The sequence below is a fragment of the Sinocyclocheilus grahami genome, unplaced genomic scaffold (assembly GCF_001515645.1).
Source record: "Sinocyclocheilus grahami isolate Dianchi unplaced genomic scaffold, SAMN03320097.WGS_v1.1 scaffold1058.1, whole genome shotgun sequence".
Classification (NCBI taxonomy): domain Eukaryota; kingdom Metazoa; phylum Chordata; class Actinopteri; order Cypriniformes; family Cyprinidae; genus Sinocyclocheilus; species Sinocyclocheilus grahami.
The window spans coordinates 70,888-89,149 of NW_015506237.1; the positions used below are offsets into that span (position 1 = coordinate 70,888).

An 18,262-nucleotide genomic window follows, 5' to 3' on the forward strand; every position below is an offset into this window, starting at 1 on the left:
TCATGGAGGAGTGGAAGAGGACTCCAGTGGCAACCTGTGAAGCTCTGGTGATATCCATGCCCAAGAGGGTTAAGGCAGTGCTGGAAAATAATCGTGGGTGCACAAAATATTGACACTTTGGGCCAAATTTGGACATTTTCACTTAGGGGTTTACTCACTTTTGTAGCCAGCGGTTTAGACATTAATGGCTGTGTGTTGAGTTATTTTGAGGGGACAGCAAATTTACACTTATACAAGCTGTACACTCACTACTTTACATTGTAGCAAAGTGTAATTTCTTCAGTGTTGTCACATGAAAAGATATAATAAAATATTTACAAAAATGTGAGGGGTGTACTCACTTCTGTGAGATACTGTATGCTGTAACCTCCACCACAGCTGATAAATTTATTTGGTCATCTTTATTTCCTATAAATACAAAAGCAACAGTTATTTTTTTTCCTGTTGGATTTTAATATTCTTCCAATACTTGGTGTTGTGGCCATCCTCTTCATCTGTTCTTCATTATTTTGCGAGCCTTCTTGCTGTTGGCTTAGTAGAAGTCAAATGTTAATTTCATTACTGTAATTAAGAAATGTAACAGCTTGGGTTAGAAAACATTTAATTATGTGAAAAGAGCATTCAACTGGAAAAAGCTGCTGCACATTTGAAATAGATACTGAATGATATTTATTTAATATGTAAAAGGTTTGTAAAGTCCTGTAGCCTACACCCATGAACCTTTTATGCTTAAAGCTTTAACTGATTGAATTATGGTTTTATACTTCATGTTTAGCTGTTTTTTCCCTTCTTTTGCCTGTGGGATACCATGAAAATTAATAATAATTTACTGTTCTGCCAGTTTTAACAGTGATTAAGAATTAAAGTTACGTATTGATTTGGAAGTATGCGGACATCATTTTGTCGGGTGCTGTTGCCATGCTGAATCATAATTTCAGAGCTCCATTGATCATGGGTTTTCGTAGTCGTGGTGCTACTCGGAGTTGATTGAACTAACTCAATTCAGCTGTTCTGAACCCGAAAACTCATGAGTCCCCATCTCAGGATAAGTCAACACAGAGTTCAAGTTTCAACTGGTTGGTTGGAGTTGGTTGAACCCCCTATTGAAACGGGCCCCAGAGCCAGCTAATCAAGGTCTTCATATTCACTGGAAACTTCCAGGCAAGTGTGTTGGAGCTAAAATCTGCAGGACAGTGGCCCTCCAGGGGCAGGATTGAACACCCCTGATTTTAAAGATGGGAGACTCTTTCTGTTCCCCTTATTTGTCGTTACTTGCCATGGCAACACTATTCAAGATATCCAATGAGCAAGACATGACATGCAGAAAAAAAGAACTAAATCATATGCACAATTTACTAATTCATTCCCTTGTTTTAAGTAAATTGTGTGGTTGATATCATAATTCGTTCCCTCATTTAAAGTAAAACGTTTGCACGAAATAAAAATTTTTGCCCTTGTTTTAAGTAAATCATGCACACAAAATAATAATTTGTTTTACTTCCTGTCTGCATTCTCATAAACCGATGTAGTGTAACGATTCATCCACTGAAGGCGAGTTGAAGTGTGAACCCAAGTGCAGTTTATTACAAAGGTGATCCAAACATCCAAACAATAACCCGAGACTTGACTTGACATGAACAGAGTTGACGAGGCATGAACAGACTTAACGAGAACAGACAAGACAAGAACAAACCAATGGGAACAAGGCACATGACTAAAGCAACCAATGAGAACATAACGCAGACAAGGGAATCACATGACTAGACAATAACCAATGAGAGCATGACACATACACAAGGCAGAGAGACATGAGGCAAGGGAAGCATGACACTAACAGCAGGAATCAAACGACAAAATAAAAGACACGAAAACAAGATGCTTCTCAATTAAAATGATTCTATGCAACACTGCAAGGCTTTAATTGAGAATGTCTCTATAACTCATTCCCAACTCAAAATAAAACCCAATTAAAGTGTCTCTGTCTATAACACAACACAACACATAACATAACCGAAGCAACAGGTTTCTGAAAATGCGGACAATAAATAGAGCGTATTATTATTTTGTGTGCACGATTTACTTGAAGCGAGGGCACGAATTACTTAAAATGAGGGAATTGTGCGCACAATTTACTTTTTTGTCCTGCATGTCATGTGCAGGGCTCTGCATGATTCCCCATGGAGTAGCTAAAAATTCAGAGCTGTAATTTTTAAATCAGCATCCAAAATATCTGACTTCTGTTTATCAGATCTAATGACGGTAAATTCGAAAATTGTCCAGTTTTATGAGAACAATGTGTATTTCTTAGCTTCTCCCTATGTTTAATGGCTGATAAATCTGTGTATGTTGAGTTTCATGAAATTTTTATTGTGTTAAGAGACTGAGAAACAATTTTACGTTAGCCATGTCCTTGACGTTATTTTGACTGAATTTGAAGCAATTTGGATAAACAAAAGATGATAATTTCAAAGCATTTTGAAAGGGACACACTTCCTGCTGCCATTCGGTGGAGCTATTATTGTGACTTACAAAAACATATAGCTCAAGTTTGAGCCAATCAGTCAATGTATGCCGAAGTTATAACACACTTCCTGTTTCCCTTTTTTTCTGACATAAATGTATTGCCTTGCCACGGCCAATATATATTATAATAATATAAAAAAATCTGTTTGCAAGCATCCTTAGTGAATATTTTATAAGCCCTCTGCCTGCGCCTTCTATAGGTTGTCATTGTTTTTGTGTAGCTTTTCTAATGCTAAACTGTTCTAAAAAGCAGCAAAAGTTAATAATATTCTCTCTCTCTCTCTCTCTCTCTCTCTCTGTGTGTGTGTGTGTGTGTGTGTGTGTGTGTGTGTGAGAGAGAAACAGAAATATTGTTTTTGATTCAGCCATTCAGATGACCTTATAATAATAATATAATTATTATGTTTCTTTAAGCTTTGCCTGGCTTTATTAAAAGGCAAACTTGTAAGACAGTGGTTTACCAATGACAAAACTTTCTTAATTTTCAAGATTGTCAAACACTCATAGCATTGTCATAGATGGAAAATTTTGTACATTTTAAAGTTAAATGCTTCAATCACTTTGGTAACAGTGCCTCCTTTTGGTCAAAAGAGAGTTTGTCTGATTTTCACCAAATTCAAGTCAGATCTTCAGACTGTGCTGACAAAAAGTTATGGATTTTGTGTCGATAGGTGAAACCGTTTTTGTATAGCGCCACAACAAATTAAGGCATGATGCCTTAATGATGCCTGAGGCTGTATCTCTGCAAAGCTTTGATATATTGAAACCAAACTTTGTGTTTGCCATTGTCACCTCACGCAGAACACACCACATTGATTTGATAACAGTGCCACCTATTGGTCAAAAGTGAAAACCCATTAAATCATATTACTAGTGGTTGTATTTTTTGTCACATTTTGACAAAAACCATCTTAAAATGGCTTCAGTTGCTCATTGCTGCAGTTGGCCTGATGCTTGTTTCTATAGTGCTTGGCCCCTTAATTGCTGCTTGCAGCTTTATTTATTGTTGTTATCCATAAGACCGTAATATATTACTATTATAATAGTATAATATATTATATAGTATAATATAAGAATATTGTAATTCACTTAAAAATGCATGTAAATGAAATTTTATAATCATAATAATCATTTTACTTTACACTGCATTAGTAAAATTGCAATACTATCTTAATTTTTAGTAGGGCTGGGCAATATGGCCAAAAATAATATCACAATGAAATTTTTCATATCAGTCTATATCAATAATTATCACAATAAATTTCAAAAATGTATTTCTTTCAAGTTCAAAGGCAGATTTTTGCTCCCGAGTGAAAGTTGTAGAAACCAGAATGTTAATTGTGGTTTTAAACTACTCTTTATGGTCAGAACATGACAAACACTTCATGTTTTTGAATTCTTTACACTCTTCCAGTAATTTTTCCTTAACAAAATAAATATCTTAATAGAAAAATGAATTTCTTAGTTACTGCATGTTCTAATGAGTGATATTGTTTCAAATCATGAAACAGGATTGTGTTGCCTGACTTTGATGATGCACAGTTTGCAGTGCAGACTGCAATATCAAAAATATAAACATTTTTGTTTCTTAGAAATGCACATTTGACAGTGGCTTGAGTTGACAGTAGTAGTAGCTTGAGTTAGGATGCAAATTTAAATGTTTATTATCAAAAACAGTAACATCTGTAAAAATTGTTACAACCTCATTTTCATATGGTGAAATGTAATTATTCTGACTGTTTGAGGTTTTTCTTTTTTTAACTTGAATTAACCATTGGTTTTCCATAGTAGCATATATTTAGATCATGATAAACAGTTAAAACCATACATATAGCACCTCAACCATGGTAAAAAAAAAAAAGGAACTATAAGGTTTCTATAGTATTTGTATGAAAAACTGTAGTTTAAATACATTTAGTATACGGTATATACACAAACGTTATAGCTTAATCAAAAAATAAAATTTTAATTATATTCTATTACTCCTTTAATACATGTCTACATTAATAATATAATAAAATTCGACATGAATATCCCACATTTCTGCCACAATACTATGGTGATTTGTAGATCGAAAAGCCTTCTGACTGTGTGATTGCGCACAGTGTTTCTGCTGTTTGTCAGTGCTGTTTCATTTGGCTTTAAACTAGTTTAAATCACAGAAGCATTTGTGTTCTTGCTGAATTCAAGTGCATCACACTGGATCTCACAGCGCTGTTTAGTGGTCACATGACCAAGACTTACCAGCAAGTAAAGGCTCTAGTAAGCTCATGCTGCGCTGCCATTTGAACTTTGAGTCGATCGGACAAATGGTCCGTGTGGCGCGGTTCAAATACACGTTTTTTGTTTCATTACACATTTGGCAAAGATGGCCTCAAATACATCAAAATGTATTTTGTAACAAATTACAAATTCTTGCTCATCAAATGTATTTGATTTAAATACAGCATGTTGGTGTGAGAAATACAGAGTTCTGGCATGAAACTCTAGATGGCACAGTCTGATAGGTCTAACTCAATCTGACCTAATGACATCATCACATGGCACAGCTGATTGGTTCTCTCCTATATCGGTAGCCAATAAGCTCGCAGCTCAACAGTCAAATATATGACTAGTGCTTGCCGTAGCAGTTGCAGCTTGCTTTTATATGCATAATGAATCTTTCATAATGTCTACAATTCATGTGTTATAATGAGAGGATTCACGAGCATGCACATTTCAGCACTGTATTGCTCAACGCTGCAAACACGTGTATAGCCTAAATAGAAACTCTGCATACGCTTGCACCTGTTAATCGTTTATATTAGTTCATGTTGCTTTTGTGCAATAGATGAATAACAATTTATTTGTTTTAGATATTTTAAGTTTAGATATTTCTATTTTGCGGGAGTCCTGTGAATCATTTTATTCTCCCGCATCCCTCACACAAACACACACACACCAGTGTTTACCCGCTCGCACCCGCACTCTCCCATCTTGTCCCACGCCGCACTCTATTGCGTCGGGTCTCATGGGAGCAGGTCTCTAATACACTGGCACTTGACTCGACAGTGCGTGTGCTACATCCTTTTTACAATCTCTAGATTATAAAACACTGCATTCTGTCAATTCTGCAATGTAACGCGGCAGTAACGTATAGAGACTTTGGCTTGTAACGATACTCTAATTACTATTTTGAAAATTATAACGCGTTAAATTACTCCGTTACTAAAAAAGTAATCAAATTACAGTAATGTGTGATAGAATCAGAAACTCATGTAATTAGGGTACACAAGTTTTATTATCTAAATGCTAACACAACTAGTCTAAACAAACAAATGAACAAGCATACGTACAAAGGTGAGTTAAAGTGGATGAATGAAACCATTAGAGAAAACAGAGAATGCAGCTATGGAAAATAAGTCAGTTAACCACCTGAGTGAAACCATCAGCGCCGTTTTACAACGGGGTCTACAGCTTATACTAAACCTCTGTTTCTTTTAGTTAAATGTACGATACTTGCATTGCTTTGGCCGTTGAACAAGTGTCCGGATGCAGTCTCAGATGAAAGTCTTGATGGTTTGGTGGTTTTGGAATTGCGATCGCGTTCTTCTGGATTTGAAGGGTGATGAACTCCAAATATGTTATTCTGACTCAGTGGTGGTTGGGAGAGTTTTCTCCCAGATGGAAAGTGAAGAAATGGCTGTAGTCAAGGCCTGCCAGGCACGGCTGCGCTGGCCCAGTGGAAGACGGGAAAGTGACGAGAGAGAGAGAGAGCCAAGAGCCAGGGCTAGGGGGGTCACTGATGTGAGGCCTTTAAACTTCTATGGAGGTCACACCTCTGGGAGGTGAAAGAGCCAATGGTGACTTACACTTTCGGAGGGAAAGTTTACAACAGTTTGTCTTCAACCAAGGTATTTGCATATGTAACTGGATTCGGTGTTGATGCAAAACTATTAGAGATTCTTAGAACACTAATATCTTGCATAGGTATCAACATTTATTCCATGGTCTGTCTGAATACTGGATTCTGATTGGCTGGCAGGTATGCAGTAAAACCGTTTAATGCACAGGTAGTTCCAAGTAAGTTTAATCACGTTCTATATTAATGCGCTGCTTTAATTTATGCACGCAGCTACACACAACTGTCATCTTTCTCTGTCTCGCTCTCTCTCTCTCTCTCTCTCTCTCTCTCTCAAATGATCGATCGATAATTAATTGAAATACATGCTATAATTCATTAAAATAAATGTGGTCTATTTCATCTTTGTGTATGATTTGAAGCGGGCAGAATGCTAGCGCTAATATGCCGTAACTGACGAAAATAACACATTTTTATCCATTCGGTCAAATATTGTGCTGCAAAGAGCAATACTAGTTTTAACTTGTCTATAACTTGGCAAATGACCATGGAATAAGTGGAATAAATAATGGCTAGCCATAAGTTAAAGGATTTTAAATGCGCTTTGCGTCAGGCGGTTCTTTGCCTCCACGTCGTGCATTTAAGATCCTTTAATGCACGGCTAGCCGCTGATTATCCCTTACATAATATACACTCTCATTTTGATCATGAATATACGAACTCGTAGATACCAAACATGGTGAGTGTACTGGCTTCGTATCCAGCAAGCTAAACACTTCTACTCAATAAACTGATTTGACACCAGGAAGTCGTAGTTCAGATGATTTACTGAGTAAAATGTGTAAAACTGCAAAACAAAACAAAGATCGTATAAATAAACTGTTATATGAAAAGCGTTGCGTCCAATTTGATCTAACATGAGATAATTATGCAAAATGATTACACAACATAAATAAACTGAGAAATAAATGCTTAATATGAGCTTAAGCGGTTCAAAGATCTTGTACTATACACAGAACTACGTATTTCACAATCACGTATTATGAAAACGAATATTTCCATATGTAATCCTTGATATACATGCATAACAACATAAGTCAACGATAATCTAACTTTACTTACAGGCAGTGCCTCGTTAAGTGTTGTTAATAGGATGGAATGATGCAACAACAAAACTGCGCTATTATGTGCAGTGCACGGTACCCTCTGACCCGGAAAGTAAATAATATAAATTCAAGCGGTAGCATACAAAATGACCAGTAGAGAGAGCCAAAACCCAAACTAAAGCTGGCGGAGCCAGAACAGTGAGGGTCATATTAACTAAGGATTCTATCATAAGCATGCATAAAGCAGTATGCAATACAAAAGACAATATACAAGAACAGTAATAATATACACAATGTCCTGGGGATATGCATGATAGGAAGGTCATAGAAAGGTTTGTCTATGAATTAATAGGGGAGAGTCCATTTTTATGAGCATTATGTGTCTTTCCTTTGGGGACATGTAGTAAGATTAGCTCTGCCTGCATTATTTGAGCAATAAAACCAGTGTTATCAGATGATATGTCTTTGGTTGCCATGGAACTAGAGGCCTGTTCTGCCTTTTTGAGGTGTTAAGGCTGATTTATACTTCTGCGTCGGACCTACGCCGTAGGCTATTCGTCAGTTTTCATTTATACTTCTGCGTCGTTGTCCACGTCAACGTGCAGTACACATGCAAACCGCTAGTCAGCAGTGTCCACGGGCATGTTGCTGGTGTAACCCGCAGTACCACGGCAAAAGCCGAAGAAGAAGCGGCTCGTCGCAGAAGCATTATAGTCGTGACTGCGGCAAATAAATATAAAATAATTAAATCATTATGTAAAACTACAAAAAGGAGACAACAACGGAACAGGAAATGATGACATTCTTTCAATCTGCAAGGACTTGTACCACGGCAGATCAACATTGTTTGTTGCGGACAACTACTGATGTATAATGCTATGTAGTATCATAAATGATAAGACACTTGTTCTTTGTTTTGTTTTATTTTATAGAAGAAGGTGTAACATGAAAATATATTAAAGTGCACATAAACACACACAAAACTCAGGTACATATGGAGGGAGGGGTTCTTGCAGACCAATCACAGTGCTTGCGGTCTGCGTAGAATTGACACGCTGTTAGATTTTTGGAGAGGTGCACGTAAGGCTACGGCGTATGGGTGTGCGTCTATGCATAAGCTACGGTGTAGGTTCGACACAGAAGTATAAATTGGGCTTTAGTTGCTATTCGGGGGAAGGGTCAATAGACCCTCATAGTTGGCTTGTTGGTTGGGTGAGGGGTGTTAGGGATTATTTGTTGAATATAACAAATAATTGTGTCTGATTGGTCCAAACACTACAAAACTCAGCACATACAAAGATTTTGTTTGCTGTATTCACTGTGAACAAACACTGAAAACACTGTATCATGAGCTGCATAACAGACTAAATACTTAAAAAGATAGTTCACCCAAAATTTTCTATGACCTACCCCCAGGGCATCCAAGATGTAGGTGACTTTGTTTCTTTAGTAGAACACAAACTAAGATTTTTAACACAAAGTCACCTACATCTTGGATGCCCTGGGGGTAAGCAGATAAACATAAAATTTTTATTTTTGGGTGAACTATCCCTTTAATATTGAGTCGCCACAGTCAAAGAAGTCTATTAATTACAATGGGCACTAGACAGAACAAAAAAAGAAAATCAAAGTTCTATTAAAGTATTAAAACACACAAGATCATACTATAACATTGCAACAGAGCCATCCAATAATAATATACATAATGACTGTGTGCGTTTTAAATTAATGCATTGAAAAGAGTGAAAACCTTTTTTAGTAATTAATACACTGTAAATTAAAAATCGTAGACTACCATGTTTATTACAGGGTCATTCAAAAAAGTAATACAGTTAGTTTTGTCCAAACTTTTTAAACTGATTTGATGTACTCATCTGTGCTCCAGCCCCTACAGTGGATATAACTTTGTCAGACCCCACACCCACCAGTCTACCAACTGATCAGGATGTGGAACACATGCACAAAAATGGAGAAATGAGTGCCCAGAATCACTCTGCCATCAGTATGAGCACCACCTCTACCACCGATACAATCACCATTAACACAGGTATCCACCAGCACTGGCATATTGTTTTGTGAATATTTAAGCATTTAAATTATTCTTTTTTTTTTTTTAAATGTCACAATATGTACGGAAATAAAATAATTAATTTTTAGTTAGTGATTTAACTTTGTTGTGAAGGCTACTGCCACCATTGTGCTCAGCCTAGAACGCTGTTTACTGTTTACTGCGTTCTGTGAATGCAAATAATGCATCTCTGTAAAAAATGCATACTGTATGTAAAACAATTCAGTAGTATTTTTGTCATACTGTCAAATTCCTGCAGTCAATGTTTAATTCAAAATGTTCATTCAGTATGCTGGATCAAAACTTATTTTTCACATTTATAATTTATTTTTGTGTGTTTAAAAATTATTAAACTTCAGCAGCTGAATCTCATAATAAGTCACGAACAACAGGTTTAAAATTGCATTTGATGTCTGTAACTCTGTGTGATTAGTGTAACTCAGTCCTGGAGGGCTGGTGTCCTGCAGAGTTTAGGGTCACGAACAACAGGTTTAAAATTGCATTTGATGTCTGTAACTCTGTGTGATTAGTATAACTCAGTCCTGGAGGGCTGGTGTCCTGCAGAGTTTAGCTCCAACTTGCCTCAACACACCTGCCTGGAAATTTCTAGTATGCCTAGTAAGACCTTGATTAGCTGGTTCAGGTCTGTTTAATTAGGGTTGGAGCTAAACTCTGCAGGACACTGGCTCGCCAGGACCAAGTTTGGAGAACCCTGCTGTAATATATTCTTTGTTCATTTCTTCCAATGTGTCTTCTCAGCTGTATCCCCAAGAAAGGTATACGACACGCGGGATTCAGGACACAGTGCAGTGATGCAGATTGACTTTGATGATGATAAATACCGCAGACGGCCTGCCCTTAGCTGGTTTGCACAGGTTCTAAAGTGAGTGTCCTTAGTCTGTGGCTCAAATTCATTTATCGCAAAAAATTAATTGCTACTATTTCACTAATTTAATTGATTTACTTAGTTACATTTATTAAAGGAGTCATATGATGTGATTTCAATTTTTCCTTTCTCTTTGGGGTGTTAAAAGCTCTTGGTGCATAAAGAAGATCTGTAAAGTTGCAAAGACTAAAGTCTCAAATCCAAAGAGATATTCTTTATAAAAGTTAAGAGTCAACCACGCCTACCTAAAATGCCTCGTTTAAACACGCCCCCACATGTCTACATCACGATGTGGGAAGATTTGCATAACACCGCCCAAATGTTCACGCAAATATGCGAAGGCGTAACTTTTATTCTCGCTGTAGTATTGTTGTTGCCGCTGCCGCCATGTTGTGAAGGCGCTGTGTGTTTTGTTGTGAAAGCGAAACTACTTTGTTTGGCCTTCCAAAAGAGGATGATATACGATTCGTCATGCTTAGAGCTGATCCGTGCTGGTTGCTGAGGAAATACATCAACTTCGCGCTGTGGATCGCCGGATTGGCTTTCACTGTGGATGAAGTGGAGTCCAGCCCGGGGTCGTCACATGCGATTGCCGCAAGCCCGCCGGCCGCTCCTTCGTCGAATCTGCCGGCCGAGCCGTTCTCAAGGCCTCCGCTCACTCTAGCCTGCCGGCCTCCGCTCACTCTAGCCCGCCGGTCTCCGCACACTCTAGCCCGCCGGCCTCCGCTCTGCTCTGTTTTGAGCAGTGTAGGGTAGCGCTTGTTGTTTGTGATAACATTTATAATGGGTTTTAATGTTTTTGTCTCATCTCTCCGGCCGGGACACGACATCACAGTATGGTAAGGGCGTAACATTTCCGTCACATGCTTGAGGTATTCGGCCAATCACAACACACTGGATAGCTGGCCAATCACAGCACACCTCGCTTTTCAGACCGATGAGCTTTGTAAGAATCGACGCGTTTCAGAAAGGCGGGGCATAGAGGAGAAACAATAATGTACAGTGTGTGGAAAATAATGTGTTTTTTGAACCTTAAACCGCATAAACACATTTCATTACACCAAATACAAAAAAGTAATGTACTTTTTAGCAACATCATATGACCCCTTTAAGGGAAAAATGTTTTGTCTTCCCATTACATTTACTAATATATTTGTATGATTTATTCCTTTTTTTAGGAATCGTACTGGCACTAAGAAAAAGGCCCTCACACTGAAACAGCGAATCTTCATGTTGCTGTTGGTTGGAGTGATTGGTTTCTTTACCCTCATTATAATCATGGCCAAACTGGGTCGAGCCTCAGCTGAGACAGATCCGAACCTGGATCCCATGCTGAATCCCCACATCAGGGTAGGCAACATGTGATGGATCCACTTCCTGCTAAAACTCTGTGTGGATTCAGCCTGCAGTTTGACTTTACTTATAAAACATGATTTGAAAATGCTGGAGAAAGAATGTTCCTCAGGATTCTTGGGCTAGTGTGAAAATACAACTGTTTGGACTGTGGTAGGAAAGTGTGACTTGGTGGTCAACCATAAAGAAGATAAAGATGGAGATGGTCAAATTGTTGTCGCACAGCAAATCTCAGATTTCTCTTGAGTGAGATTATATAGGCTCTATAAGTGTGCAACTGTGTATTACTCAGCTCTATAATTATCCATTGCATGCCCTTCTTAAAATTGGGATAAAAGATTTTGCCAATATTTTGAAATCTTACATTTTTTTTATAATATGCACAGAACTCATTAGGACTACATGTGGAATTGGTGGGGTTATTGCTTCTCTGAGGTGTCAATTTTGGTTAAATTTATTAATTGCTGATCAGTTAGCAACCCCTGTATGTGAGAAGGATTTTGCATATATATATATATATATATATATATACTTTGCTGTATCTACTAAAATGCTTTAGTAGATACAGCCTTAAAATAGGCAGGTGCAAACTGTACTCGGTAAATTAAATGTTTGGGTCATATTTCATCAAAAAAATATTTGTATTACACAAATGAAGCCTATTTTAGGGCTATTACAGTTTTTACATCGTGACATTATTGGTGTGCCAATTATATTCTCTCCCTACATGTCCATTACTGTTAAGCAAAAAAAAATAAAATAATAATAATTATTATAATAATAATAATAATGAAAATGTTCTTGTCTGGACTTATTGAACTTTTTTTTTATTTTTATTAATCCGCACAAATTAAATGCAGTACACTAAATCCCATAATATATACTTGCAATTGTACTTTATAAAGGTATTTTATGATTTAAATAATATAACATTTTATGTTTGCATTAGTGAGAGAGATTTTTTTCCACTAAGAATTTGAAAATATTTTTTCTTATGCAAAATATAATTCTTTATTTCTTTAGAGAAATAAATTTATATTGATGTCAAATATGACCTGAACATGTTCTTGACAAACTCACACAAACAGCCTTTAATACAGAAGAATTTAAAACGTACAGTACATACTCGCAGAACTCACCCCTGCAACCCAAAGATCAAATGTATCTGGAGATGAACACTGATATGGCATTCTTAAGTATCCTAAGTTGCATTTCTTAACTTATCCTTCCGCTCTTACCGCATTTCAAAAAAGCGATCATCTGGGTGTGCCCTACAGAGATTGCTTACTGGAGTACATACCATAATATTCACATCATCTCTGGTAAAAATGTAGTTTACTACATTTGCATGTGACATTTGCTCCCCTGTTGTCAATGGTTTCCCAATTTTGTCAATGTACACAGTGATAGTAATATTGGGTCGATCCATATCAAGTGGTCCAGTGGAGGTTGCCTGACCTGTTTTTTTTTTTCCTGATTTTTGAGTGATTACCTCTATGTATTGGTATAGGGTTATTATTATTATTATTATTATCTCTGGTGGGGTATATTCTGCTGGTTACAGAGGTAGAGCTTGTAGAGTTCTGGTGAAGCCTACTTTATTAATGTGTTTTGAGAAATGAAGGGAAGTAATGTGAATATGTAATCTAATTACAAATAATTAAAATAGACGATACAGTCTATTTTAATTATTTGTGTCAGGAGTTTAGGACACCGAATATGTCACATGCTTATTCGATAACTGTTTTATTTCCTATTTGGGTTTATCTTTATGCTTTGTTTTTTAAGATTAACTTTTTTTTTCTTTCCTTGGCATTGTTAGATGCCAGTGTTTCCTGTCATAACTACTCAAAGATTTGATTTCAAAAACAGTATAATAGCTATTAAACTATTTCTTGTTATAATTTTAAATCTGTATTTAACCACAGAATGATCTCAAAGTAAGTTCAGATTTTTTTGGTTGCTGTGCTTTAAAATTAAATTTTTATCATCTTAATTCCAGTGATGAAGGATTTTGAAAGGCAAACGCAAAAATTAAAGGCGCACAACATTAAAGTCATAAAGTTTTTTTTATTATTATTTCACACCGTGTGTGATAGTGCGTGAGTACTGCACCTCTCACAGACAGACAGCATGCAATCGCAAATTCAGATCTCTTTTCATTAATTTCATGATGCCACTTCAACGGTCAAATTTGTTAAATTATGTTAAAATGCCTGCCTTGGCTTTTGACTTGTGTGAACGGAAACTGCTAAGAAAGAAAACGCATCAATAAATTTAATCTGTGCAGCTTTTAAAGTGACAGCAGGCTAACATTTGTCTATATCTATAATGTTATCAAACAATAAAAGAAAAAGAGAAAATTACTCACTGATCTTGACTGAATTTAACAGCTTTAATAAGGATCAATGTATGAATGTTTAATTCATACAGTGAAGACTGCAGTGCTTTTTTTTTACATTTTGATTACTTTATTCGATTTCTGGTATATCTCTTACTTGAATGCTGCTGTTAAATAGACCACACATTGGTCAAGTGAGAATTCTTTTTGTTTGTTTGTTTTAGTCTTTCACACATAAAGTGTAGACAGTCTTCCACTGCTTGCTCTGTCTGTATTATTCTCAAACGTTTCATGCTTATCCTTTGTTTAGATAATCAAAATTTTGTCCTAAAACAGAAAACCGCTGTCAAGTAACATTACAAAAAAAGAGAAATGTTACAAATTATAGCAACATAAGATATCTCAACAACACTGAAGCATATAAAATAAGGACCTATACTCATTTTCTGTGTCCATATGCTAAATTAATAATTGTAATGAACTCATACTATCCCATGTCTACTTGTAAAGAAAAATCTAAATGTTACAATCTCTGAACTCTTGACAGGTGAAAATGCACTTTATTTACCAAGAAAAAGCAAGTGCCTACAGTCTTTGCATTACTTTATACAGACAAATTGCACACACATTGCATTTCTAAACACTATATTCAAGGGATGTAACATTTTACTTGTCTATGCTTAGAATCCCCAGATCACTCAACCTGACTTCTGCCATGCTACATCTGAGATGAGTTTTGATAAGCTTCAGGCAGGAGAAGCTGCCCTCACATGCAGCAGTACTGACTGGAATTGCAACTGCAATTTTACACAGCCTAAAGAATTCCTGGAAAACGTCCTTGTAAGGCTCAACAAAAACAACAATGGCTAATATACTGGATGGTTTCTGTATACCCTATTTTAACTTTCGATCCAAAATTCTCTTTACTTGGTATAGCTCATGTACAAGGTCTTCAAGATCAGATCCATACATCCTAGCATATGGAAACAAAACATCCTTTTTCACAGAATGTTTCATTAGAAGGATTCAGAGCTTGGATACCCCTTATTATGTCACAATTTTGGTCTGAAAATCAAATCCTCAGCTCATTTAGCATCATGTCCAAAACCTGGTAAAATATCCCTGCTCTGAAAAACTCTTGCTGTTCAGAGCTGCTTGACTTCCTATTGTTGACATGACACCGGTTGCTTCTAGCTTAGAGCTTAGCTTCCTCTTTCGTTTTGGGAATTGTTTCTGTACAGATATCACACTGCTCAGCAATACTCAAAACTGTTGTCCAAACATCAACAAATACCTTCTCATTTTTATAATTTTTAAATGTGCAAATGAGTGCCTCCACTAGGTCTACTGCTTTTGCTAATTCAAGACATGAAGACTGGAGCATGAAAAAAAAAAAAAAAGGAATTTTGCATCTCCAATACGTTTTTTTTAAGTGTTGCTATAAATGCAGTAAACTCCAGGTTAATTTGGAACAGAAGGCCTTGGGCATCTACTGACTGTCCCCCAGTTTGTTCCCCAGCTATTTCTTCTAGGACTCGTTACTACTGCTGGCAACCTGTCCATTAAATTGCGACAGGCCAAATACCTGCATGACCACCACGTGTCACTCAGCCGTTGAGGTTCTCTGGGAGCACCCGGAATACATTTCAACTTGAATTTGCAGCCACATCAGCACCACTAATCCTGACATGAATACATACACAGTTTTTGTAACAAGGAAAAGAAGCAGTTAGCGTATGGGATGGCTTTTACTGTCAACAAGCACAAGGTTGAGGCAGTGAGCATTACAGTGCACATAAAGGCTTGCTTTGCCAATTGCTTTACACGTGTCTGTATACCACAATGCTTGCCACTCATGACTGCAGCTCCATCATAAGACTGACCTACAAGATTTCTCTTGTATTCCAGACCATATCTTTCCAGAGTATCAGTAATCTTTTGTGTCAGTCCTTCAGCATCTAAGCGTTCAGCGTGTTCAAACTGTAAAAAAAACTTTAATTTATTGTACCATTGTAGTACACCTCACTTTTCTTGACCTCTTTTATTACTGAGGTGTGCACCATCTCTGGTAAGCAAGATAGGATCTCATTCTGGATATCAGCACTTGTATATTTTGCATTGCCAACTGCATTCATTTTTTTTTCATAATGCTAGGATTATGTTTTGCAATCAGCTCCAATATACCTAAAAAGTTCCCTTTCCTGACTGATTCCATTGTTTCATTGTGCCCTCTTTGGCCAATATTTTGTGTTGCAGTGTAAAACGACCTCAGCTAATATAATCCTGGTTTTAGTTTTAATATAATCCTGGTTCTCTTTAACTGTTTTATTGTAGTCTTTGTTTAAATGAACAATTAGAGATTCCTGCTTTTTTCAGACATCTCAAATTCTTTCCATGCCATCATTGCATCCTTGTGATGCTCAGTTCTACTGTGTGCAGCGAATCCTCCATCTTTGAATGTTACCTTTTTCCAGTTTTTAAATCCTAAATTTGAAGTGAAGTTTGATTCTGTGTGGCTGGGGAGGTTAAAATGTCTACAAGCATAACAGAAGGCTGAGTCTGCACTTATGGAGTATTCTACCCAGGGGTGACTTGTGTACCATTCACTTTTAAAGCTCCTTCTTCTGTATCCCTGAAGAGTCCTTGGAAACACCTTCAATTGTGGCTGTACAGGAGCTTCACCTCTGGACTTAGAAATATCCATAAAACAACAACATAATTCGATACAATCCTTATTCTATTTGTAAATTTAGATTCTAATAATACAAGTTATTAGAAAATTAATTTTTTAGATTTGCAGATACAATTTTATGTAACCTATAGACATACCTGGTGGGCAATGACTGACTACATGAGTGTTTTTGCTCATCTCTGATTCATGTCTGATCCAAGTTGTCTCTATTGGCACATACTCCATCTCTGACTGTACCTCTGCTTCCTCCTTGTCTCTCTTTAGAGGCAGACATTCGCCCTGCTTCTTTCCTTTCTGTATCATTAAATTCCCCTGGCTCTTTTTCATGTTCATTTGTGCTGTTGCTAGTCCTCTTTATAAAAAAATAAATGTATTTTCCTCTTCCTCGGCTTTCCTTTTCATATTCTGTATAGTTCAGTCAATCACACTTGTATTATCATTATTAAATTAAACAGCTAAGTTACAGTTTTGCACAAAACAGTGACAGACCCACAATGTATGATTGTGTAATTTGTTTTTTTTAAACTTTATATATTTTTTAAATGTATTTTTAAAACATTTGCAAGCTACAATTTGCAGTAGCCTAACTTTACAAACTTTTTCAGGTTTGCAGTTTGAACTAAAGCTTAAACTTGGAAGGCTTTAAAGGCCATACAGTATATCAGAAAGACAGATTCACAGATGGATGGATGACATAACGAGATAGATAGATAGGGACCAAATCAGACCAAATTCATTCTTTTTGTCTGTTGAGATTAGAATTTTTGACAGTTGGACTTTTAACAGCTTTGGCTCATGAATGATATGGTATGGTTATTTTCTCATGAAACATTGCAGTACCTCATTTTTAACAAATGTTCACGAAAAGATAGTGCCATCTATGTAAATAACACAGATTTTACTGACCTAAATCTCTTGCGTTTCTCACTTGGCTTGCGCTGAACGTAAGTTATGTCCATAACTATGGATCTATGAGACCGAACGAACATCACCACGTTCTTATCCTGAATGATGCCATTCCTCCGCCTATCCTCGAGACATAATAACAACAATGTCAGGTGATTGACCTTAAAGGGGTCCTATTATGCTCTTTTACAAAGTCTTGATTTTGTTTTGGGGGTGTACTAGAACATGCTCTCATGCTTGGTGTTTCGAAAAATGCATTATTTTTCACATAATTTACATTATTACAATATCTTTCTCCCCAGGCTGGCACAAACGGCTCTATTAGTTCCGGCTTTGATGAAGGTCCGCCTTCCGTAAAACAAAATATGTTGTGATTGGTTAGCTTTCCCAGTGTGTTGTGATTGGCGAACAGCTTAGACGGTGTTTCAGTACTGCCACGCCCCCTTGCTCCGTCTTTTAACAAAAGCTTTTGGGAATCCGGCACTTCTCACTCGTGATGTGGAAGCTGTCCTCAGTAAAATGCGCAGCACACAATAGCAAGTTGGG

The 18,262-nt window shown here is 36.8% G+C and overlaps 1 protein-coding gene across 1 annotated transcript in view; it reads left to right on the forward strand.

Moving 5' to 3' along the window:
- The window catches only part of zfpl1 (zinc finger protein-like 1), a 38,414-nt gene extending 26,287 nt beyond the window's left edge, over positions 1-12,127 (forward strand). Inside the window, exons 6-8 of the mRNA XM_016251580.1 lie at positions 9,356-9,517; positions 10,298-10,421; positions 11,603-12,127. Of these exons, the coding sequence (XP_016107066.1) occupies positions 9,356-9,517; positions 10,298-10,421; positions 11,603-11,789 (473 nt within the window). The 3' untranslated portion in view covers positions 11,790-12,127. The remainder of the gene's footprint in view (positions 1-9,355; positions 9,518-10,297; positions 10,422-11,602) is intronic.
- The last annotated feature ends 6,135 nt before the right edge of the window (positions 12,128-18,262 follow it).